The sequence below is a fragment of the Blennius ocellaris genome, assembly GCF_963422515.1.
Source record: "Blennius ocellaris genome assembly, chromosome: 7".
NCBI lineage: Eukaryota > Metazoa > Chordata > Actinopteri > Blenniiformes > Blenniidae > Blennius > Blennius ocellaris.
In genome coordinates, this window is record NC_137656.1 from 26,985,992 (window position 1) to 27,010,443 (window position 24,452).

Genomic DNA, 24,452 nt, shown 5'->3' on the forward strand with positions numbered 1-24,452 from the left:
TGTGTGTGTGTGTGTGTGTGTGTGTGTGTGTGTGTGTGTGTGTGTGTGTGTGTGTGTGTGTGTGTGTGTGTGTGTGTGTGTGTGTGTGTGTGTGTGTGTGTGTGTGTGTGTGTGTGTGTGTGTTCTCAGGTGGTGTTTGAGGCAGCCTTCAGCAGCGCCCGCGGTGGATACGTTGCCATTGACGATGTTTCTTTTTCACCCGAGTTCTGTCACACTGACACGGGTAAGAAGTGGCTCCTAGTGGCAGAACGTGTGAAGTACACCTTACAGCTTACTTTATTTTACACACTATAAGTCACACCATGAAATTCTTACTTTGCTGCCCATGCTGAATGCCACAACATTTAAATCTATAAATACTATAAAACTATTATAAACTTAAGAGCTCCGCAGATATGTGACGGCTTAACAGTCGTCTCAGCCTGGCGGCAGATCTGGATCTTATGAATCCTCTGTTGTTGTTTACATCCTCCACTTTGCACTTGTGCGCTGGTGCGCTGCTCCGGGACACGGGAGCCTTTAGCCTTCTGCTCAAACGCAGGAGCAGCCACTCCGGCGCTGATCATGCTCCTGCAGCTCCGCGCCGGAACACAGAGGCTGCTCTGAGCGTCTCGTTGCATCGCGCCCGCGGTCCGTCCCCGATGCAGCGGTTGAACAGAACGCTGACCGCCTCTGCATCGTGTTTGAACAGAAACCACAAACGCGATGCAAAGATATACGCACGCGACGCACCCCCCCGGCGCCCTGGAGGTTCTCTCTCCACATCCACCTCCAGCTGCAGCAGGAGGTGGAGGTGGAGAGAGCACAGCACAGAGAAACCTGTGCCAGGAAGCGAAAGACCGATATAAAGATGTAGCAACAATTCTACAGAGAACCAAGAAACTCAGAGGAGCTCAGGCCTTCGTGAAGGAGGACGATACTGTTCTACACTGAAGAACAGGGGAGAGAAGAACTGCTTCCAAAACCGAGAGCTGCACCAGAGACATTGCTTTTCCGAGACACGACAAACTGGTCATCCACCCCCGTATCAACCACCCCCGCATCATCTACCTCCTTATCAACCACCCCCTCATCATCTACCCCCGTATCAACCACCCCCTCATCATCTACCTCCGTATCAACCACCCCCTCATCATCTACCCCCGTATCAACCACCCCCTCATCATCTACCTCCGTATCAACCACCCCCGCATCATCTACCCCCGTATCAACCACCCCCGCATCATCTACCCCCGTATCAACCACCCCCGCATTATCTACCCCCACATCATCCACCCCCATATCAACCACCCCAGCAGCACCACCCCCGCATCATCTACCTCCGTATCAACCACCCCTTCATCATCTACCCCCGTATCAACCACCCCCGCATCATCTACCCCCGTATCAACCACCCCCGCATTATCTACCCCCACATCATCCACCCCCATATCAACCACCCCAGCAGCACCACCCCCGCATCATCTACCTCCGTATCAACCACCCCTTCATCATCTACCCCCGTATCAACCACCCCCGCATTACCTACCCCCACATCATCTGCCCCCGCAGCACCACCCCTGCATCACCCAGAGCAGATTACTGAACACTACACAAACAGACACACCATTGACAATGGCTGCAGGAGCAGCTAACACTCACTTGACTCAATCGTTCCTTTCTCAGCACCACAGAGAACTATGACTTGCAGTGAAAACTTTTTCAACGCACTGGACACCATTCACACTATATAGATAATGACATTGACCCAGACATCAATATTTTGTGTTATATCAATGAAAACTGCAAATATTACACCCAAGAACAATATAGCAGCAGCATTATGATGGAGTTAATCAGTAATTAATATCAACAGCCTGTACGCTAACTTCAAATGCTAAGTCAATTCAAACATGTTTTATACTATTGCTATACCAGAAACCTGGTTAAACAGTGAATGAGGCCTGGACTTTAACATTGATGGTTCTGAGAAACAGACGGGAGTGGTGGAGGCGTTGCCTTGTTTCTCGGGAGAAACCTTCAATTCACGCTGGTGGAAAAGATGTCAGGAGTAGTAGACAATGTATTAATATAGAAATAATTATGAAGAAAAAGAAAAATGTTATTCATCCATTATCCAGGTTCCAATCTATCAGAACAAATTTAAAGCTAGAGACCTCTAGCTTTGGCTAGAGAGAACCTCCAGCTGCAGCAGGAGGTGGAGGTGGAGAGAGAGAACCTCCTGCTGCAGCTGGAGTTTCTCTCGGAGAACCTTCTTTACGCGCTGCTAGTCGGCACAGGTGTCACCAGGCAACTCCAGGATCCCCCGAGGGTTTCTGGAGCAAGGAGATCAAGAGGAAGAGTAGAACATGAGGTACCAGCAGATCTTGACTAAACTGGAATGTTGACCCTGAGTCCAGAACGTCACGGCATCTTTTCTCTTCTTCTGCACCAGCTGGTCATTTAGCACCAGCATCATCAATGCAGGACTCCCTCACGTCGCTCCACTTTCCTAACTGACAGACCTTGGTCAGCTGCAAACTAACTTGTAATTTAATACCAGCCTCACTGCGTTTGTGTGTTCCAGAGCCGACCTTTGACCCCGCCATCGCCAGCTGTGACTTTGAGAGCGGCCTGTGTCTCTACCAGCAGGAGGCGGTGGAGAGTAAAGTGTGGAACCGAGTGTCGGTGACACCCAACATGTACCGGACCGGAGACCACACCACGGGTTCTGGTGGGTCTGCCCTGGACCAGAACCTGCAGGACCGTTAAAACTCTCAGAACTGTCAGAACCTCCAGAATCGTTACAGCCTCGAGAACTGTGAGAACATTTGGAACAATCAGAACCATTAGAACCTCCAGAACTGTGAAAACCTTCAGAAGTGTGAGAACCATTACAACCTTCAGAACATTTAGAACATCTAGAACCATTCAAACCCTCTGAACTGTTGGAGCCTCCACAACCGTTAGAACCTTCAGAACTGTCAGTGTGTAGTTTCAGTGTCAGTGTGTAGTTTCAGTGTCATTGTGTAGTTTCAGTGTGTAGTTTTAGTGTCAGTGTGTAGTTTAAATATGTAGTTTGTGTTTCAGTGTCAATTTGTAGTTTCAGTGTGTAGTTTCAGTGTCACTGTGTAGTTTAAATGTGTAGTTTGTGTTTCAGTGTGTGGTGTCAGTGTCAGTGTGTAGTTTCAGTGTGCAGTTTCAGTGTCAGTGTGTAGTTTCGGTTTCAGTGTGTAGTATCAGTGCGTAGTTTCAGTGTCAGTGTGTAGTTTAAATGTGTAGTTTGTGTTTCAGTGTGTGGTGTCAGTGTCAGTGTGTAGTTTCAGTGTGCAGTTTCAGTGTCAGTGTCAGCGTGTAGTTTCGGTTTCAGTGTGTAGTTTCGGTTTCAGTGTGTAGTTTCGGTTTCAGTGTGTAGTTTCGGTTTCAGTGTGTAGTATCAGTGCGTAGTTTCAGTGTCAGTGTGTAGTTTCGGTTTCAGTGTGTAGTTTCAGTTTCAGTGTGTAGTTTCAGTGTCAGTGTGTAGTTTCGGTTTCAGTGTGTAGTATCAGTGCGTAGTTTCAGTGTCAGTGTGTAGTTTCGGTTTCAGTGTGTAGTTTCAGTTTCACTGTGTAGTTTCAGTGTCAGTGTGTAGTTTCAGTTTCAGTGTGTGGTGTCAGTGTGTAGTTTCAGTATCAGTGTGTAGTTTCAGTGTCAGCATGTAGTTCAGTTTCAGTGTGTAGTTTAAATGTGTAGTTTGTGTTTCAGTGTGTGGTTTCAGTGTCAGTGTGTAGTTTCAGTGTCAGTTTGTCACAGTACACACACACACACACACACACACACACACACACACACACACACACACACACACACACACACACACACACACACACACACACACACACACACAGACACACACACACACACACACATACACACACACAGATATGGTTCTGGACTGTGGGTGGTGGGTGGGTCTTATTGGACAGGGGGCCGCTGATGTTGCTGACTAGGGTGGGGTTAAAGGACTGATGTTGCTGACTAGGGTGGGGTTAAAGGAATGATGTTGCTGACTAGGGGTTAAAGGACTGATGTTGCTGACTAGGGTGGGGTTAAAGGAATGATGTTGCTGACTAGGGTGGGGTTAAAGGACTGATGTTGCTGACTAGGGATTAAAGGACTGATGTTGCTGACTAGGGTGGGGTTAAAGGACTGATGTTGCTGACTAGGGTGGGGTTAAAGGACTGATGTTGCTGACTAGGGTGGGGTTAAAGGACTGATGTTGCTGACTAGGGTGGGGTTAAAGGACTGATGTTTCTGACTAGGGGTTAAAGGACTGATGTTTCTGACTAGGGTGGGGTTTAAGGACTGATGTTGCTGACTAGGGTGGGGTTAAAGGACTGATGTTGCTGACTAGGGTGGGGTTAAAGGACTGATGTTTCTGACTAGGGGTTAAAGGACTGATGTTTCTGACTAGGGTGGGGTTAAAGGACTGATGTTGCTGACTAGGGGTTAAAGGACTGATGTTTCTGACTAGGGGTTAAAGGACTGATGTTTCTGACTAGGGTGGGGTTAAAGGACTGATGTTGCTGACTAGGGATTAAAGGACTGATGTTGCTGACTAGGGTGGGGTTTAAGGACTGATGTTGCTGACTAGGGTGGGGTTAAAGGACTGATGTTTCTGACTAGGGGTTAAAGGACTGATGTTGCTGACTAGGGTGGGGTTAAAGGACTGATGTTGCTGACTAGGGTGGGGTTAAAGGACTGATGTTTCTGACTAGGGGTTAAAGGACTGATGTTGCTGACTAGGGTGGGGTTAAAGGACTGATGTTTCTGACTAGGGGTTAAAGGACTGATGTTTCTGACTAGGGGTTAAAGGACTGATGTTTCTGACTAGGGGTTAAAGGACTGATGTTTCTGACTAGGGGTTAAAGGACTGATGTTTCTGACTAGGGGTTAAAGGACTGATGTTTCTGACTAGGGGTTAAAGGACTGATGTTTCTGACTAGGGTGGGGTTAAAGGACTGATGTTGCTGACTAGGGTGGGGTTAAAGGACTGATGTTTCTGACTAGGGGTTAAAGGAATGATGTTGCTGACTAGGGGTTAAAGGACAGGAAGGGCAGGTTTTGCTGGCCGATTCGCTAAAGATGGAGTCCATAAACACTGACTCAACAGTGAAAGAGGGGCCGAGGAAAGACTCGAGAGTGAAGAGGTTGGGGTCCTCCAAGCTATGGCAAGGTAAACTGAGTGACTTGGATTGGGTGGTGGTGGTGGTGGTGGTGGTGGTGGTGGTGGTTGTATGGGGTCCCCTTAGGTTGGGGTCATACTCACTGGGTGTAGGCACTTGGTGGCGGCGACAGCGAGGGTTCCGTCAATGGAAACGGGCTGCCGGTTGTTTTGAGCTACGGCGTGTTGCTGAAGGAGAGGTGTGGACGGGAATGGAACCTCAACCCCTGATGGCGAGACAGCTCTCTGCCTCCAACGCCTCCATAAACACTTCAGATCAATCAGATTTCAAACTGAAAAGGTCAAAGGTCATTGGTCCACTTTTCAAACATAAAGGTTGATGATGTGTTGATCCTCACACTGTCCACCAGGGGGCAGACCAACCACAGCCTTCCCCGCCAGCCAGTCTGCTTTCTGATTGGTGTGTGTGTGTGTGTGTGTGTGTGTGTGTGTGTGTGTGTGTGTGTGTGTGTGTGTGTGTGTGTGTGTGTGTGTGTGTGTGTGTGTGTGTGTGTGTGTGTGTGTGTGTGTGAGTGATATCAGCAAGGTAAATGATAATGCATATCAAACTACCAAATCTCCTGTCCCCTGTTGCAGGCTGTTACCTCCTTGCAAACCCCCGTTCCTCTGCCAGGCCCGGGTACGTGGGCCGGCTCCACGGCCCCTTCCTCCCCGGGAACCATAAGTACTGCCTGAGGTTCTACTACCTGCTGTATGGGCTGGGCAAGGTGGACAACGGGCTGGTTGTGTACATCTATGACGAGAACAACGTGGCTCAGGAAAGAGTTTGGAGCGTGAGCGCCACCTCCAGGGGGGTGTGGACCGAGGCGGTGGTCACCTACATGAAGCCCATGGTCTCCAAGGTTGGACCAGTGGAAGCTTGACGGAGAAAAACTGCTCCTGGTTCAGTATCACAGCTCTGGCTCAGCTTTCTTCTGGTTTTCCAGGTTGTGTTTGTCACCATCTGTGGAAACTTCTGGGAATGTGGCCTCATCGCCATCGATGACATCACAGTGAGCCTCGGAGACTGTCACATGTCGGCAGGTAAACACGGCCTCTCACCTGAGGACAGGTGAGACTGACTGGGTCAGATGGGAGGTGCTGGTTGATTGGCCACAGCAACTGTCAATCATGGCCATAACGTAGCAACAGCAAAGATAGCGTAGCGATAGCAAAGAGAGCATAGCGATAGCAAAGAGAGCATAGCGATAGCATAGCAGTCCTTTGCTCTGAAAAACAAAACAAAAACAAAGGTGGAGCGTCGAAAAACATCCAAAGCAATGAGCTCAAGACTTAAAATGAAACAGGATGGACAGCCTCCCTTCCTCCCCCCCAGATGTTCATGCTGTCATGATGCTCCACAGCCTCCCTTCCTCCCTCCCTTCCTCCTGGAGGGTCATGCTGTCATGACGCTCCACAGCCTCCCTCCCTCCCTCCCTCCTTCCCTCCCTCCTAGAGGGTCATGCTGTCATGATGCTCCACAGCCTCCCTCCCTCCCTTCCTCCTCCCTCCCTCCTAGAGGGTCATGTTGTCATGATGCTCCACAGCCTCCCTCCCTCCCTTCCTCCTCCCTCCCTCCTACACTCAAAAAAATGATTCATTGGACTAACTCAATTTAATTGTGGGCAGAAGTTCCATCCAAAAAATATATTTCAACTCAACTCAAACCAAGTTTTTCTGTATATGTTAATATTGTTTAGTTTGTCCAGAAGTATATTTCTTCATTTGGTTGACTAAAAGGAAAGGCTTTCACGTAAAAAAAATGAAATTGGTTTGGGCAATCAATTTTTAGCAATTAATAGCTCAACTAAAAGGTTTTTATGTAAAGAAATATAAATGAGTTTGGTCAAGCCATTTTTAATAATTATATCGAAAGCTATTGTTATATTCTAAATGTATTATTATAATTTGTGGTTGTTCAACTCAAAGGTTTTCATTCTAAATAAAGCATACAAATTTGATCCAGACTACAATATTTGTTGTAAAAGATTTATTTCTTTGTACAAGTTAAAACTTTACTTTAAAACTGTATTCTGAAAAAGCTGATAATAAAACAGTCAGCGTTAAATGGAGCGAGAATCCCCATGACGGCATTTTTATCAGGATAGCTCAGAACTAGTATCAATGCCCAAGTCACAATCTCAACCTCAGAGTTGTTACATACATTTGACTGATAATTAACAACGTTGCTCATGTCCAAACCCTATTAACAATTTGGCTTGTTGCACAATGTGGCTACGCTAGTTGCTCTGAGCTGAAGTTGTGGGCGCTAGTACGACTCGTTCGAATCATCATATTTCCTATAGATTCTGTGGTGGACAGTGAGTTCCTGGTAGATGATCACTTCCTGCAGGTTAACGAGTTGCTGTACAGTGTAAATATTTCCATAGAGGAGACGTTTATGTTTATAAGGATCAGTGAGTTTGTCTTGAAGCTAAAGGCTAACATTAATTTCATGCATTATACAATTTGAAATAGTATATAGCATCTTAGCCTTTAGCTTCAAGACAAACTATCAATCCTTTATGATCACAGGTGTTTCCTCTGAACTTGTTGCATCAAGATTTGAACACACAGTAAATGATCTGCCGGGAACTCACTGCCCACCACGTAATCTTTAGAAAATATGATTATTACTCCAGGAAAAGAATACAGACCGTAAGTACTGGCACTCACAATTTCAGGACAGAGGAACTAGCATAGCCAAACCGTGCAACAAGCCTGCAGACCTCTAGTCACATGTTGGGATCCAGAAAAAAAAAAGTCCCATTCTTTTCTTTTTTTATGTTCTTTCAAAAATACTAGCACAGAGCGGATTAGCCGGCGCTGTGCTTTTAGACTCTTAAACATTAGAATTTTCTAAAAATTAGTGCGAAATAAGAATCAGATGTTTTCTTTCGGGACCCCAGCATGTGATCAGAAGTGGATAGGAATGTTGAGCTCTATAATCACTGTAAAACCATACAGTCATTATATTAAAATTTCCACAAATTGTACACTCTCCCTTAAATTTTCACTGCTCTTGAACAAGTATAAAATGAGCACAATTAACAAAATATTTTATAACAAATCATAATAACATAGGTTTGTGCATTTGAGATTTTGAAAGTATTTCACATCAACTCTAAATCAATCTGTCCAAGTAATCAGATTTTCAAAGAACTTCTAAACAAAGTGTTCACAAAACACAAAGAGTGGACCTCCATTACTGGAACATCTTCATTTTGAGTTGCTGAATTTTGCTGTTCAGCCTATGTCCATCCATGTGCATGATAACTTTCTGAACAAACTCAAACGTGTGTTTGAGATTGCCTGGGTAGCTTAGATCAAGGGCATAGATCAGTCCAAACAAGATGATGAATGCCATGATGACACTTCCAGCCCGACTGATGACCTTGACACCTTCAACAATGATCCAGACATCATCAGCAAACCCATGTTGGGCCCTCCTGAAGACAAAGATGCCCATCATGGTGGTCTCCACATCGTTTTCAGCGTCCTCCACCTCATCAATCTGAAATAAAACAAAAATTTACATATTTACATCTCTACCACCATAATTGATTGACTAAAATCTGCTCTAGGGAGCCGCTATGCTCCCCAGCTCTGGAACTCTCTCCCCTCTGACCTCCGTACCATAGACTCCCTGCCACTCTTCAAATCCAAACTCAAAACTCACCTGTTCAGACAGTCCTACACCACCTAGCTATTCGCTCACCTTCTCAATCGTTTGTACCGTTTTATTCTGTTGCTCTTGTTTTTAATGTTTTTACAGTGTCCTTGGGTGTTCGGGAAAGGCGCTTCTACATAAAATGTATTATTAGTACTATTATAATAAAGTCTATAATGGGTCTTTAGACAAAAATAATAAAATATTTAAACTATAGTTTATGATTTCATTGGGGAAAAAAAGAGTAATAGTTTAAGTTTAAAACTGACTGCATAAACTGTTTATAGAGTATATATAAACACTTTATGTTTATAAAGTGTTTATATATATGATAGATTGCATATCCAGTTACCTGTTACACCAAGCCTAGTATTTTTTTATGTCAGCTAGCCTAAATTATGGATGCCTTTTGGCGCCAATTAGACACAAACACAGCTGAAACAGAACACAGAGGAACACTGGTGAGTATGGCGAGACACTAACCCCATAATCCTTGAACACTGACTTCGGATCCTCATTCAAGTAGACAATCAGGCTTTTAAGTTACAATAAGTTTAGGAAACAAATGTGTCCAAATAATGCGACATGCATCACTTACAGGTTTGCTTGAAAGTTTACATGTCCTGCCAGAATTTAAAAAAAAAATGTTTTAAATATTTTGAATAACACATGAGTGTGATTACACTCATAGTTAGTGGTTGTGTGAAGTCATCTGTGTTGAAACAACAGAGTTTGCTATTTTTTAATTCTAATGAAAAAAGACAGTACTAAAATGACTCTGATCTAACACACCCCAGTTCCTAATACCATGTATTTCCCCTTTAACATCAATGACAGCTTGGACTCTTTTGTAGTAGTTGTGGATGAGGTTCTGTATATAATCTACAGTAATGGTAAAGTGGCCCATTCTTCTTGATCATGAACTTTTGATCAGGTTCATTTTGGCTTTATTTTTTAATTATAATTTAAAAATAGCCTTGGTTGTTTCACCATAAATGGCTTTACACAACCACTAAGTATGAGTGAAAAAAAAAGTGTTATATTTCATATTCTTTGAAAAAAATATATATCTAAATTTCTGTCTGTAAACTTTTGAGCACAACTAAGTATTTAAGGACTGTATGCCCATCTATTTAGTTTCAAGTACCTACTGGCAAGTTCTGAACTACACTCTTTACAGGTCCACATCAACATTTTTGGTGTACCATTATTCACAAGAAGTTAAAGGCTAAAATTAAAAAGAACAGACAATAACTACAGCTAACATCATGTTCGTCAAATCAAACACAAAAATCCAATTGGCAACAGCATTATAGTTTTTGCAAGGCCATAGTCTAGTAATTTGTTGACATGCATACTTTCATATATTTAATGTGTAAGTAGTAGTTGTTATGCTGTAAGCATTGTAACAAAGTATGGAATTGAATGCATTGTGACCATAATAACGTAATTTGCATTTTATTATTTGTTTATTTAAATATTAATCCTTTAAATGGCATTTGTGGGCTTAATTATGGCCCAATTGGTCCAGGAATAATTTCAATTTGTGATTGAACAGAAATTAACATTGTTCAAACGTCAATGTAGATCAAAGTGTGATGCATCTGCCAAACACAAATCATGACTTACCTTTACAGAGCTTTTACTGGGATGAAAGTTTACAATTATACTTGTACTTGTACACGGCAGGAGAGATCTGCAAAACAAAAACCTTCTTTTAGCTCATGCAGCACATACAGAAAAAAGAAAGGTAAAATGAAATATAGTTAACAGACATGCAAACACGTAGCCTACATAGTAAAAAAGGTGACACTTTATGGGCCGATTTCTAAATATAGATTTTAAACTTTTATTGATTATTTATAGGAATATAGATACGCTTAAGAATAAAATGGTCATAAAATCAGTTTTTTTTTTATGGCTACAGTAGGCTACTAAAAGTTTACAAATGGTTTGACATATAGTTGCAAGTCTTTCTAGACACGTTCAGTTTTGGTAAACTTGCCAACGTTCACATCTCTGATCAGCAGAAACATATCCGTGAGCACCCAATGACCACACGGTCCACCCGGAGAGGTCAGCCATCTCCTCGCTGACCACACGGTCCACCTGAGGGTGTCAGCCCTCTTCTCACTAACCGCAACCGCGGTAACGAGCGCAGAGCGCGCGCAGAACCACGGGCACTTGCCCTGTCAATTTAGCCATAGGATTTAGCCTCACAGTAAATGTAGCTATCCGTTAGCTTTGCATGTTTTAGCTTGTAGATCCTCTAATGTTTCACGCGGCTATTGTCAAATATGAAAACTACAGTCATCACAAAACTTGGATTAGTTTTGTGCAGAGTTGCGCACTGTGTCGGTGTAACTCTGTTGTATACTGCTACATTAGCCGCTACCGTTAGCTACGAAGTGAAAAGCAGTAAAAGCCCATACAGCGGAATAACTTTCACCTCAGCGTCAGCGCGATGTCTCGTGCGGTTCATCGCCCTCAGTGGTGGGTCTTTTGGAGCGGGGTTAGCGAGTAGACGAGCTACAGTCAGCCGGCTCATGCGGGCGGCTGTAGCGCTGCCCAGGTGAAGTGAGCGAGCGCACGCGGGGCAGCGGGGCTCACGCAGCCTGGAGCTGGAGGCTCCTCCGGCTGCAGCCACGGAGAAATGGCATATTTGGCGCAACAGCACCAGTGAACATTTTACAAGCCTCAGCCAGTGCATTTAAGCGTCACACGCCATAAACCCCCTCTCCCCTTATTATTATTATTATTTTTTCTGATGACAGATCTTCACGATTCACGTGAACGGCGAATATCTTTGACTGACTCAATTTACTGCGCGAGCCGCAGGCGAAAAACTTGAGTTTGAGCAAACGGCTGGCTAATGATTTTAGCTGAACACTAAAACAATGAGCAGCTAAAGCGTCTGTCCAAATGTGTGCCCTGATATACACCTTCAAGACAGACCTCGTCTTGCTTACATCCAAAATCTGGAATGATTAGCTTGACTTGCTTGTTTGAAAAGTTTAGTTTCTATGCAGCCTGAGGTAAATTATCAACAGAAAGCGTCTTACGAGACAATTAGGCTACTCTTGCACAACGAGTATATGAGTTTTCATAATGCTAAATACATTTGCATATTCGTTCATAAAAAAAGAAAACTTACCATTTGGACATCTAGCCTTGACTGCCAACCGAGTCCAACGACGCACATGGTCAAAATGGCTGGTGAACTCCTGGAAGTGAAAATTCAAATCCCGCCCTCCTCGCCAAATCTTTTTTAAATGTGTTGGGGCATGTCCAAAGACTCACATATGAACGTAGTTTAGGTTAGAATTATTTAATCTATTTAGGTTTTCATGAAAAGTATTTAATGTTTGTTAGGCAAACTATGTGTGAATGTGTTTAGCCTGATTGATAATGAAAAACGTTTTGGTTACATGGATTAACACTATTTGGTTATTAACAAAATCATATGTTTTCTTTAAGCAAATGAATGATTAATGTGTTTGCATCTAAGAGGGGCTCATTTAATGAAAATATTTTAGGTTACATTGAATACACTTTTTCGGATGCTGCCAAAATAAATGTATATTCTTCAGTCAAATAAAATATAAATGTGTCACCTCAAAGATCGGCTGAACAAACAAAAAGAATTTACTTTACAGTGAATAGTTCTTTTTAGGTTTGGGTTGTACTTAATATAGTATTATCCAGTGAATTAATGTTTAATGTGTTCATTTTAAGAGTGGCTTGAGTCCGTTTTTTGAGAGTAGAGGGTCATGCTGTCATGATGCTCCACAGCCTCCCTCCCTTCCTCCCTCCCTCCTAGAGGGTCATGTTGTCATGATGCTCCACAGCCTCCCTCCCTCCCTTCCTCCTCCCTCCCTCCTAGAGGGTCATGTTGTCATGATGCTCCACAGCCTCCCTCCCTCCCTCCCTCCCTCCCTCCCTCCCTCCCTCCCTCCCTCCCTTCCTCCCTTCCTCCCTTCCTCCCTCCCTCCTCCCTCCCTCCCTTCCTCCCTTCCTCCCTTCCTCCTCCCTCCCTCCTAGAGGGTCATGTTGTCATGATGCTCCACAGCCTCCCTCCCTCCCTCTCTCCCTCCTTCCCTCCCTCCCAGAGGGTCATGCTGTCATGATTCTCCACAGCCTCCCTCCCTCCCTCCCCTCCTCCCTCCCTCCTGGAGGGTCATGTTGTCATGATGCTCCACAGCCTCCCTCCCTCCCTCCCTCCTTCCCTCCCTTCCAGAGGTTCATGTTGCCACGATGCTCCACAGCCTCCCTCCCTCCCTCCTCCCTCCCTCCTGGAGGGTCATGTTGTCATGATGCTCCACAGCCTCCCTCCCTCCCTCCCTCCTTCCCTCCCTTCCAGAGGTTCATGTTGCCACGATGCTCCACAGCCTCCCTCCCTCCCTCCTCCCTCCCTCCTGGAGGGTCATGTTGTCATGATGCTCCACAGCCTCCCTCCCTCCCTCCCTCCCTCCCTCCCTCCTTCCCTCCCTTCCAGAGGTTCATGTTGCCACGATGCTCCACAGCCTCCCTCCCTCCCTCCCTCCCTCCCTCCTCCCTCCCTCCTGGAGGGCCATGTTGTCATGATGCTCCACAGCCTCCCTCCCTCCCTCCCTCCCTCCCCTCCTCCCTCCCTCCTGGAGGGTCATGTTGTCATGATGCTCCACAGCCTCCCTCCCTCCCTCCCTCCTTCCCTCCCTTCCAGAGGTTCATGTTGCCACGATGCTCCACAGCCTCCCTCCCTCCCTCCCTCCTCCCTCCCTCCTGGAGGGTCATGTTGTCATGATGCTCCACAGCCTCCCTCCCTTCCTCCCTCCCTCCCTCCCTCCTCCCTCCCTCCTGGAGGGTCATGTTGTCATGATGCTCCACAGCCTCCCTCCCTCCCTTCCTCCCTTCCTCCCTCCCTCCCTCCCTCCCTCCCTCCCTTCCTCCCTTCCTCCCTCCCTCCCTCCTCCCTCCCTCATAGAGAGTCATGTTGTCACGATACTCCACAGCCTCCCTCCCTCCCTCCTTTCCTCCCTCCCTCCCTCCCTCATAGAGGTTCATGTTTTCATGATGCTCCACAGCCTCCCTCCCTCCCTCCCTCATAGAGAGTCATGTTGTCATGATGCTCCACAGCCTCCCTCCCTCCCTCCCTCCCTCCCTCCCTCCCTCCTTCCCTCCCTTCCAGAGGTTCATGTTGCCACGATGCTCCACAGCCTCCCTCCCTCCCTCCCTCCCTCCCTCCCTCCCTCCTCCCTCCCTCCTGGAGGGTCATGTTGTCATGATGCTCCACAGCCTCCCTCCCTCCCTCCTTCCCTCCCTTCCAGAGGTTCATGTTGCCACGATGCTCCACAGCCTCCCCCCTCCCTTCCTCCCTTCCTCCCTCCCTCCCTCCCTCCCTCCCTTCCTCCCTTCCTCCCTTCCTCCCTCCTTCCCTCCCTCCGAGAGAGTCATGTTGTCACGATGCTCCACAGCCTCCCTCCCAGGGCAGTGTAACTTTGAAAGTGGACTCTGCGGCTACATCCAGGACCAGAAAGGAGACAAGGCCGACTGGCTGCGCATCCGAGGCCACACACCCACATCCTTCACTGGACCCCGAGGAGACCACACCACTGGAGTGGGTGAGTCACTTCCTCATTCATAGAATAGAATAGAAGCAGTGGCACTTTATTAATCCCCAAAGGGAATTTCCGCTGTCCAGGAGTTCAAAAGAAAAACACAAAAAATGTCAACCACACTTCCATTGATAGTTATATATGTTTTTTCACAAGTTATATAAGTTTCGATAAAATAGGTTTAAAATATATCTGTTGGCTCGAAGTTGGCTGGATGTTGGTTGGATGTTGGCTCGAAGTTGGTTGGATGTTGGATGCATGTTGGTTGGATGTTGGATGGATGTTTGGATTTTGGCTTGATGTTGGTGCAAAGTTGGATTGATGTTGGTTGGATGTTGGCTGGAAATTGTTGGATGTTTGCTGGATGTTGGTCCTCACACCAAGCTGTTCCCTACACCAAGTTGTTATCAGTAGTTCCCTTACACTCAGCTGTTCCTTCACACCTAGCTGCTCCCTCACACCAAATGTTTTCCAGCTGTTCCCTTACACTGAACCTTTTCCAGCTGTTCCCTGACACTGAGCTGTTTCCAGATGTTCCCTCGCACTGAGCTGTTCCCTCACATCCAGCTGTTCCCTCTCACCAAGCTATTTCCAGCTGTTCCCTCTCACCGAGCTTTTCCCCCACGCCGAACAGGTTCCAGCTGTTCCCTCACACCGAGCTGTTCCCTCACTCCGAGCTATTTCCAGCTGTTCCCTCACAATGAAGTGTTTCTAGCTGTTCCCTCACACCGAGCTGTTCCTTCACTCCGAGCTATTTCCAGCTGTTCCCTCACGATGAGGTGTTTCTAGCTGTTCCCTCACACCGAGCTGTTCCTTCACTCCGAGCTATTTCCAGCGGTTCCCTCACGCTGAGGTGTTTCTAGCTGTTCCCTCACACCGAGCTGTTCCCTCACTCCAAGCTATTTCCAACTGTTCCCTCACAATGAAGTGTTTCTAGCTGTTCCCTCACACCGAGCTGTTCCTTCACTCCGAGCTATTTCCAGCTGTTCCCTCACGCTGAGGTGTTTCTAGCTGTTCCCTCACACCGAGCTGTTCCCTCACTCCAAGCTATTTCCAACTGTTCCCTCACAATGAAGTGTTTCTAGCTGTTCCCTCACACCGAGCTGTTCCCTCACTCCGAGCTATTTCCAGCTGTTCCCTCACAATGAAGTGTTTCTAGCTGTTCCCTCACACCGAGCTGTTCCCTCACTCCGAGCTATTTCCAGCTGTTCCCTCACACTGAGGTGTTTCTAGCTGTTCCCTCACACCGAGCTGTTCCTTCACTCCAAGCTATTTCCAGCTGTTCCCTCACAATGAAGTGTTTCTAGCTGTTCCCTCACACCGAGCTGTTCCCTCACTCCGAGCTATTTCCAGCTGTTCCCTCACAATGAAGTGTTTCTAGCTGTTCCCTCACACCGAGCTGTTCCTTCACTCCGAGCTATTTCCAGCTGTTCCCTCACGCTGAGGTGTTTCTAGCTGTTCCCTCACACCGAGCTGTTCCCTCACTCCGAGCTATTTCCAGTTGTTCCCTCACAATGAAGTGTTTCTAGCTGTCCCCTCACACCGAGCTGTTCCTTCACTCCGAGCTATTTCCAGCTGTTCCCTCACGCTGAGGTGTTTCTAGCTGTTCCCTCACACCGAGCTGTTCCTTCACTCCAAGCTATTTCCAACTGTTCCCTCACAACAAAGTGTTTCTAGCTGTTCCCTCACACCGAGCTGTTCCCTCACTCCGAGCTATTTCCAGCTGTTCCCTCACACTGAGGTGTTTCTAGCTGTTCCCTCACACCGAGCTGTTCCCTCACTCCAAGCTATTTCCAACTGTTCCCTCACAATGAAGTGTTTCTAGCTGTTCCCTCACACCGAGCTGTTCCCTCACTCTGAGCTATTTCCAGCTGTTCCCTCCCACTGAAGTGTTTCTAGCTGTTCCCTCACACCGAGCTGTGCGGTCCTCCTCCAGGTCACTTCCTGTACATCGAGGCGTCTGCCATGCGGCCGGGCCACACAGCTCGCCTGCTGACCTCCCAGCTGCGGGGGTCATGGAGGCCACAGTGTCTGGTGTTCTACTACCACATGTACGGATCGGGGACGGGCATCCTGAGCGTGTGGCTGCGGCATGGCAACGAGCAGCAGGATGCCCTGCTGTGGCGGCGGCGCAGCGAGCAGAGCGTTAGCTGGAGCCGGGCCATGGTGGACTACCAGTGCCGGTTCAGACACCAGGTAGGACAGCAGGACCTAAACTATCCTAACGCTCTCTTCTGCTGAAGGCTGTTTAAACACTCTATTAAGCTCCAGCTGAATGGAGGACAAAAGTCTCATTAATCCTGAACTACTTCAGTCCTGCACCCCACTGTAAGTAGCATTAGCATTAGTCACAGTAGCTGTGGTTAGCATTACCATCCTAGAATAACGATTAGCTTCCCTTATAAATCTGTTTCTGTGAATGAATGTCAGGAGTTTATCTCAGTGGGTTGGGTCCTGCTTTTTAGGGACTGAACCCCAAAGGCCTGGAGGCAACGACCCGATTGTTTTGCAATGTTTCTTTTTATTATAAATATATACAATCACAAATATTACTATCCCATGAAAGCTGCATTTTTTTCTTATTCTTTTTTTTTCTTCCACTCCTGATGCAACATCAGTCTAAACCTCCAGTCAACCTCCATCAGTAAATCTCCATCAGTAAACCTCCATCAGTAAACCTCCATCAGTAAGTCTCCATCAGTAAAGCTCCATCAGTAAACCTCCATCAGTCAACCTCCAGCAGTAAACCTCCATCAGTAAATCTCCATCAGTAAATCTCCATCAGTCAACCTCCATCAGTCAACTTCCATCAGTCTAAACCTCCATCAGTAAACCTCCATCAGTAAATCTCCATCAGTAAACCTCCATCAGTCAACCTCCATCAGTAAATCTCAATCAGTAAACCTCCATCAGTAAATCTCCATCAGTAAACCTCCATCAGTCAACCTCCATCAGTAAACCTCCATCAGTCAACCTCCATCAGTCAACTTCCATCAGTCTAAACCTCCATCAGTAAACCTCCATCAGTAAATCTCCATCAGTAAACCTCCATCAGTCAACCTCCATCAGTAAACCTCCATTAGTAAATCTCCATCAGTAAATTTCCATCAGTATACCTCCATCAGTAAACCTCCATCAGTCAACCTCCAGCAGTCAACCTCCAGCAGTCAACCTCCATCAGTAAACCTCCATCAGTAAACCTCCATCAATCTAATCCTGTAGTATTTTCCCCTCAGGTGATTTTCGAAGCGATTCGAGGTCCGACTCTCCGCAGTGACATCGCCATTGATGACATTCAGTTCAAACAGGGACCATGTGAAGGTACTACTACTACTACACTCTTCAATGTATCACTCTAACTCAGAGTACTACTACTACTACACTCTTCACTGTATCACTCTAACTCAGAGTACTACTACTACACTCTTCAGTTTATCACTCTAACTCAAAGTACTACTACTACTACATTCTTCACTTTATCATTCTAACTCAAAGTACTACTATTACTACTACTACTACTACTACTACAACTACTACTACTACAACTACACTCTTCACTTCATCACTAACTCAAAGTACTACTACATTCTTCACTTTATCACACTAACTCAAAGTACTGCTACTGCTACTACTACACTCTTCCCTTTAGCACACCAACTCAAAGATGCAGTTCTCTGTCACTTCATGTACAGTTTGAGAGTATTTTTCACTCGTTATTCTTGAATGAACACGAGCCAGAATGTTTCTCTGGCCACCATGTCTGGAGCTCCTGATGATGTCATTTCTTTCCACTCGGGTTCTACAGTACTGTTTTGTGTACTTATGAGTGTTTGCATGGACTGAATACTGTGCTCAGTGTGTCATTGATTATGAGATTGAATGAGAAAACACAATGTTGTTTTGATTAGAGTGGAGCAGAAGAGTGTGTCTCTTATTGTGGAAGTCCTGCAGGAAGTCCAGCTGTTCCGGTCCAGTGCTGATGCTTGTGCCTTCCTTTTCAGATCCTGGTGACACGGCACAGTACTCTGGATTCTCTGAGTACTTCAATGAGATTGAGAAATGAGTAGGGCTGTGGCGTCTCAGTAGGTTTCCAGAGGAAGGACGATGTGCAGAGTTGTACAGAAGTTTTCACAGTTTTACTGTTCATGAGCTTTTCACCACTTTCTCCATCCAGTCAGCCCCACTTCCTCCTTCAGTCAACCCCACTTCCTCCTTCAGTCAACCCCACTTCCTCCTTCATTCAACCCCACTTCCTCCTTCAGTCAACCCCACTTCCTCCTTCAGTCAACCCCACTTCCTTCTTCATTCAGCCCCACTTCCTCCTTCAGTCAACCCCACTTCCTCCATCCAGTCAGCCCAACTTCCTCCTTCAGTCAACCCCACTTCCTCCATCCAGTCAGCACCACTTCCTCCTTCAGTCAACCCCACTTCCTCCATCCAGTCAGCACCACTTCCTCCTTCAGTCAACCCCACTTCCTCCTTCAGTCAACCCCACTTCCTCCTTCAGTCAACCCCACTTCCTTCTTCATTCAGCCCCACTTCCTCCTTCAGTCAACCCCACTTCCTCCATCCAGTCAGCACCACTTCCTCCATCCAGTCAGCCCCACTTCCTCCTTCAGTCAACCCCACTTCCTCCATCCAGTCAGCACCACTTCCTCCATCCAGTCAGCCCCACTTCTTCCATCCAGTCAGCTCCACTTCCTCCATCCAGTCAGCCCCACTTCCTCTATCCAGTCAGCCCCACTTCCTCCATCCAGTCAGCTCCACTTCCTCCATCCAGTCAGCCCCACTTCCTCCATCCAGTCAGCCCCACTTCCTCCATCCATTAAGCCCCACTTCCTCCGTCCATTAAGCCCCACTTCCTCCATCCATTAAGCACCACCTCCTCCATCCAGTCAGCCCCACTTCCTCCATCCAGTCAGCTCCACTTCCTCCATCCAGTCAGCCCCACTTCCTCCATCCAGTCAGCACCACTTCCTCCATCCAGTCAGCTCCACTTCCTCCATCCAGTCAGCTCCACTTCCTCCATCCAGTCAGCTCCACTTCTTCCATCCAGTCAGCTCCACTTCCTCCATCCAGTCAGCCCCACTTCCTCCATCCAGTCAGCCCCACTTCCTCCATCCAGTCAGCTCCACTTCCTCCATCCAGTCAGCCCCACTTCCTCCATCCAGTCAGCCCCACTTCCTCCATCCATTAAGCCCCACTTCCTCCGTCCATTAAGCCCCACTTCCTCCATCCATTAAGCACCACCTCCTCCATCCAGTCAGCCCCACTTCCTCCATCCAGTCAGCTCCACTTCCTCCATCCAGTCAGCCCCACTTCCTCCATCCAGTCAGCCCCACTTCCTCCATCCAGTCAGCCCCACTTCCTCCATCCAGTCAGCACCACTTCCTCCATCCAGTCAGCTCCACTTCCTCCATCCAGTCAGCTCCACTTCCTCCATCCAGTCAGCTCCACTTCTTCTATCCAGTCAGCGCCACTTCCTCCGTCAGTCAGTCCCACTTCCTCCGTCAGTCAGCCCCACTTCCTCCGTCAGTCAGTCCCACGTCCTCCGTCAGTCAGCCCCACTTCCTCCATCCAGTCCGAGCGCCTCTAATCTCAGTCTGCTAAGTTGACCTTCATATTGGTCCTGCTCACTTAGTGTTGTCTGTCACAGAACTCAGAAATACACTTGTCTTCCTCTTTCAAAGCTCATTTTGATAATATTGTATAGTTATTGCTAAAGGAATGCTAATGCTCAGTACTGATGGAGTTGAAAGGTTTCTTGAACCTCACGTCTTCACGTCGGGGACAAACGACCACGTTAGCATATTGAACGTCAGATACAAGCACAAATGTGGCTCTCCAGGCGAAGCCGTTGTGAGAATGAAAATGAATCTGTAAATAACATGTTAGAATAAATGTTGTAATGTCGGAGACTCTTTAATATGTTTGTGTGGCTGGTTGCACTGAAGGATGTGAGTTTTCACACATGAGGCTGGGTGGCCCTGGTGAGGCAGCAGGAGGAAATGAACAACAGGAACAGCATGAAGATGAAGAAGATCTAGAAGGTGTTCTGAGACATTCTGTTCTGCTCCCCCACGACGCCTAAACTGTGTCCACGGGTCTTTAGGGCTGGACTGCACCACAGGGAACGGTGGCGCAGGATGAACAGCCTTCTTCGGGGCCCCAACATGTTTAAAAACTCAACAACTTTGGAACAAAAATCATGCCTGGTGGTGCATTACAGATTCTATTGGTTTCACTCATAGGCCAGGCAAAATGGCTCCACAGCGCCACCTAGAGAGATTCAAAAATGTTCATTCTGAAACCCAGGTTTAAAACCACTGTCCATTCTAAAACCACTGTTCTTTCTAAAATGAAAGTTACGTATATAACTATGGTTCTATGAATCCCGGATGACCGCCAGAGGCAGAGCTTTAAGCGCTGGATGACTTATAACAACAAGGTCCCGAGGAATCACCAACTCAGGACGGGTTCTGTCTCAGAACCGCTTCCAGTGGGCGGGACACCACAATATTTACTCGGTAGAACCTTGCAAATGTTGTCTGTGATGTCCACGAGGCTGCCTCACAGATTACATCCCATGGGACTGCACTGGATGTTGACAAGCTCCTTGTGGAATTACAGTGTACCCCAGCAGGTAGTGTACGTCCCTGTGAACTATTGGTGTGCTAACTGCCAGGGAACTGCAGTATGGAGGCGCCAGGGCAACGCACTATGTCCAACCCATGTCCTGGCACCAATGGTCGAACAGTTTCCACCTGTTTGATTACAATCTTGGTGTTGATGGTGCACGAGCATTTGAGATGGTAAACGCTATGTCCTCACTGTAACAGAACAGCGCACCAGACAGACACAAAAACAAACACCCCTCTAAAAGACTCCGTCTCAATTCTACCCCTTAGCCCTTCATCTTACCCCTACCCCTACCGCTTTGAAATGCACGTTCAGGAGAGTCTGAGGGGTGTCCCATTTCATTACTGTGCAGAGGCAGAGGGTTGAGGGGAAGGGCTATTCACCATCTGTAAACCCAAGTGTTTACAGATGGATACTTTAAACAGAGGGGTAGGAGGACATGGCGCCGAAGGACTCGCATTTCACATATATACTCTTCTAAAGTTATATAAACCTGTTGTGTTTTATACTAGTAAGAGCGGCAGTAGCACTGCTGTCTGCCATATGTAGCTTCCGTGTGTATTTGTTTGGTAGAGACCGTGTTTATAACATTTTATTATTACACTTTATAGTTCCAAAGTCTTCTAATATGGGTGTTTTGAAAACAGGGATCCCCGAGCAAACAAGGAAGCTCCTCCACTTTCGCATGGTGAATGAGGAAATATTTCTGAAGTCCAAATACAGCGCAAAATCTGAAGTAATCCATGTCTCCGTCTATTTCTTCACTTTGACGTGGAAAGGCGGAAAATGAAACAAAGCAGCCAAGCTGCTGCAACACGTTGAATTTGGGACGGCATGACGATGCTCCTGCTGGAAAATCAACAAACATCCGTGGCTCAGCTCTGCTGATATAACGGCGCCGTATTATGATGTCATAACTGTGAGACGGAGCGAGAGGGAGAGGGATGTCCCAAATCTAAGGGCTGAAACTTTTATCCCTTTGCCTTTGCCCTCGTTTTGGAGGCGGAGGGCTAAGGGGTAGGCAGAGGGCGAAGGGGTAGGCGGAGGGCTAAGGGGTAGGCGGAGGGGTAAAAATAGAATTGGGATTGACCCTTAGTTTACCTGTCTTTTATTCATTTTTAAGTGTCTTAACGGTTTTGCACCGTCCTATTTATCCAACCTGCTTTTACCATATCGACCCTCACGAGCCCTGAGGTCCTCCAGCACCAGCCTTTTAATTGTCCCTCAAACCAGGATCCAGACCCACCTGGTTCAGGTCCTTCGGCCCCCATTTGTGGAACAGCCTGCTGGGGAACCTCAGGGCTGTATAGACCTTTGAGGTTTTTAAAAAAGGTTGAAAACTCACCATTTTAAATCAGGCTTTTAACTGATTTTTATATATGTGTGTAGATTTTTATATATATTTATGAACATATGCAGATACTGTATGTATATATCAAGTATTTATCTACTTATATCTACTTTATCTATCGTCTATTAATCTACTTTTATCTACTTTATCCATTATCTGTGTATCTACTTTATCTATTCATCTACTTTACCTATTATCTAATTTTCTACTTTTATTAGGTTATTAACTGTCCATCCATCCATCCATTGGCTACCGCTTTATCCAGGCCGGGTCGCGGAGGCAGCAGTCCAAGCAGAGTTGCCCAGACTTCCCTCGCCCCAGACACTTCCTCCAGCTCCTCCGGTGGCACCCCAAGGTGTTCCCAGGCCATAGAGAGACATAGTCCCTCCAGCGTGTCCTGGGTCTGTCCCGAGGCCTCCTACCGGAGGGACATGCCCGGAACACCTCCCTCGGGAGGCGTCCGGGGGGCATCCGAAATAGATGCCCGAGCCACCTCAGCTGGCTCCTCTGGATGTGGAGGAGCAGCGGCTCTACTCCGAGCTCCTCCCTGGTGACTGAGCTCCTCACCCTATCTCTAAGGGTGACTGAGCTCCTCACCCTATCTCTCAGGGTGACTGAGCTCCTCACCCTATCTCTAAGGGTGACTGAGCTCCTCACCCTATCTCTAAGGGTACGCCCAGCCACCCTACGGAGGAAGCTCATTTCAGCCGCTTGTATCCGGGATCTTGTTCTTTCGGTCATGACCCATAGTTCATGACCATAGGTGAGGGTAGGAACGAAGATCGACCGGTAAATCGAGAGCTTCGCTTTTTGGCTCAGCTCCTTCTTCACCACGACGGACCGATACAACGTCCGCATAACTGCAGACGCTGCACCGATCCGCCTGTCGATCTCACGCTCCATCTTTCCCCCACTCGTGAACAAGACCCCAAGATACTTGAACTCCTCCACTTGGGACAAGGACACTCCACCGACCTGGAGGGGGCAAGCCACCTTTTTCCGGTCGAGAACCATGGCCTCGGATTTAGAGGTGCTGATCCTCATCCCAGCTGCTTCACACTCGGCTGCGAACCGTGTCAGTGCACGCTGGAGATCCAGGCTTGATGGGGCCAACAGAACCACATCATCCGCAAATAGCAGAGATGAGATCCTGTGGTCCCCAAACTGGACCCCCTCCGGCCCCCGGCTGTGCCTAGAAATTCTGTCCATATATATGATGAACAGAACTGGTGATAAAGGACACCCCTGCCGGAGGCCAACGTGCACTGGGAACAGGTCCGACTTACTGCCGGCAATGCGAACCAAACTCCTGCTCCGGGAATACAAGGACCGAACAGCCCTCAACAAGGGACCCCGGACTCCGTACTCCCGGAGCACCCCCCACAGGACATCTCGGGGGACGCGGTCGAACGCCTTCTCCAGGTTATTAACTGAATTTTTTTAATCTCCAGTGGTTCCTCTTAGGGGTCGCTACACTGGTGGAGGCCAGGTTCCCCGCTGGTGGTGCCGTCCCGGGGGTTTCCCTGCCCGGGCACCGAGCTGGTCCCCTACGTGTGTGGTGGGATTGGCTGGTCTGCCCGGCTGAGGGGGGATGTGTTGGGCGGCGCCCCCTGTGGTTATAAGTTGTGCTGCCCCCAGTGTGGATGGCCCAAAATGTGTCCCTTTCCTCACCTCTCATCATGTAAGGGGTAGGCGGAGGGCTAAGGGGTAGGCGTAGAGGTAAAAATAGAATTGAGATTGGCCCTTAGTTTACCTGTCTTTTATTCGTTTTCAAGTGTCTTAACGGTTTTGCACCCTCCTATTTATCCGACCTGCTTTTACCATATCGACCCTCATGAGCCCTGAGGTCCTCCAGCACCAGCTGTTTACCACCATGTGTACCACCTCTCATCATGTACTTTCCTCACCTTTCCTCGGTGCCCTGCCATGTCTTCACACCACCAGGCATGTCTTCATTTATGTGTGTGTCTGCATGTGTCAGTGTGTGTTCATTTGATTTTCAATTATCTATTTTAT

General features: G+C 47.3%; 1 protein-coding gene across 1 annotated transcript in view; it reads left to right on the forward strand.

The window, feature by feature from the left end:
- Positions 1-20,360, forward strand: part of mamdc2a (MAM domain containing 2a) — a 51,110-nt gene extending 30,750 nt beyond the window's left edge. The window contains exons 7-14 of the mRNA XM_080499476.1: positions 130-223; positions 2,567-2,713; positions 5,780-6,045; positions 6,130-6,226; positions 14,306-14,452; positions 16,383-16,642; positions 17,683-17,767; positions 18,448-20,360. Coding sequence (XP_080355602.1) covers positions 130-223; positions 2,567-2,713; positions 5,780-6,045; positions 6,130-6,226; positions 14,306-14,452; positions 16,383-16,642; positions 17,683-17,767; positions 18,448-18,509 — 1,158 coding nt within the window. The 3' untranslated portion in view covers positions 18,510-20,360. The remainder of the gene's footprint in view (positions 1-129; positions 224-2,566; positions 2,714-5,779; positions 6,046-6,129; positions 6,227-14,305; positions 14,453-16,382; positions 16,643-17,682; positions 17,768-18,447) is intronic.
- The last annotated feature ends 4,092 nt before the right edge of the window (positions 20,361-24,452 follow it).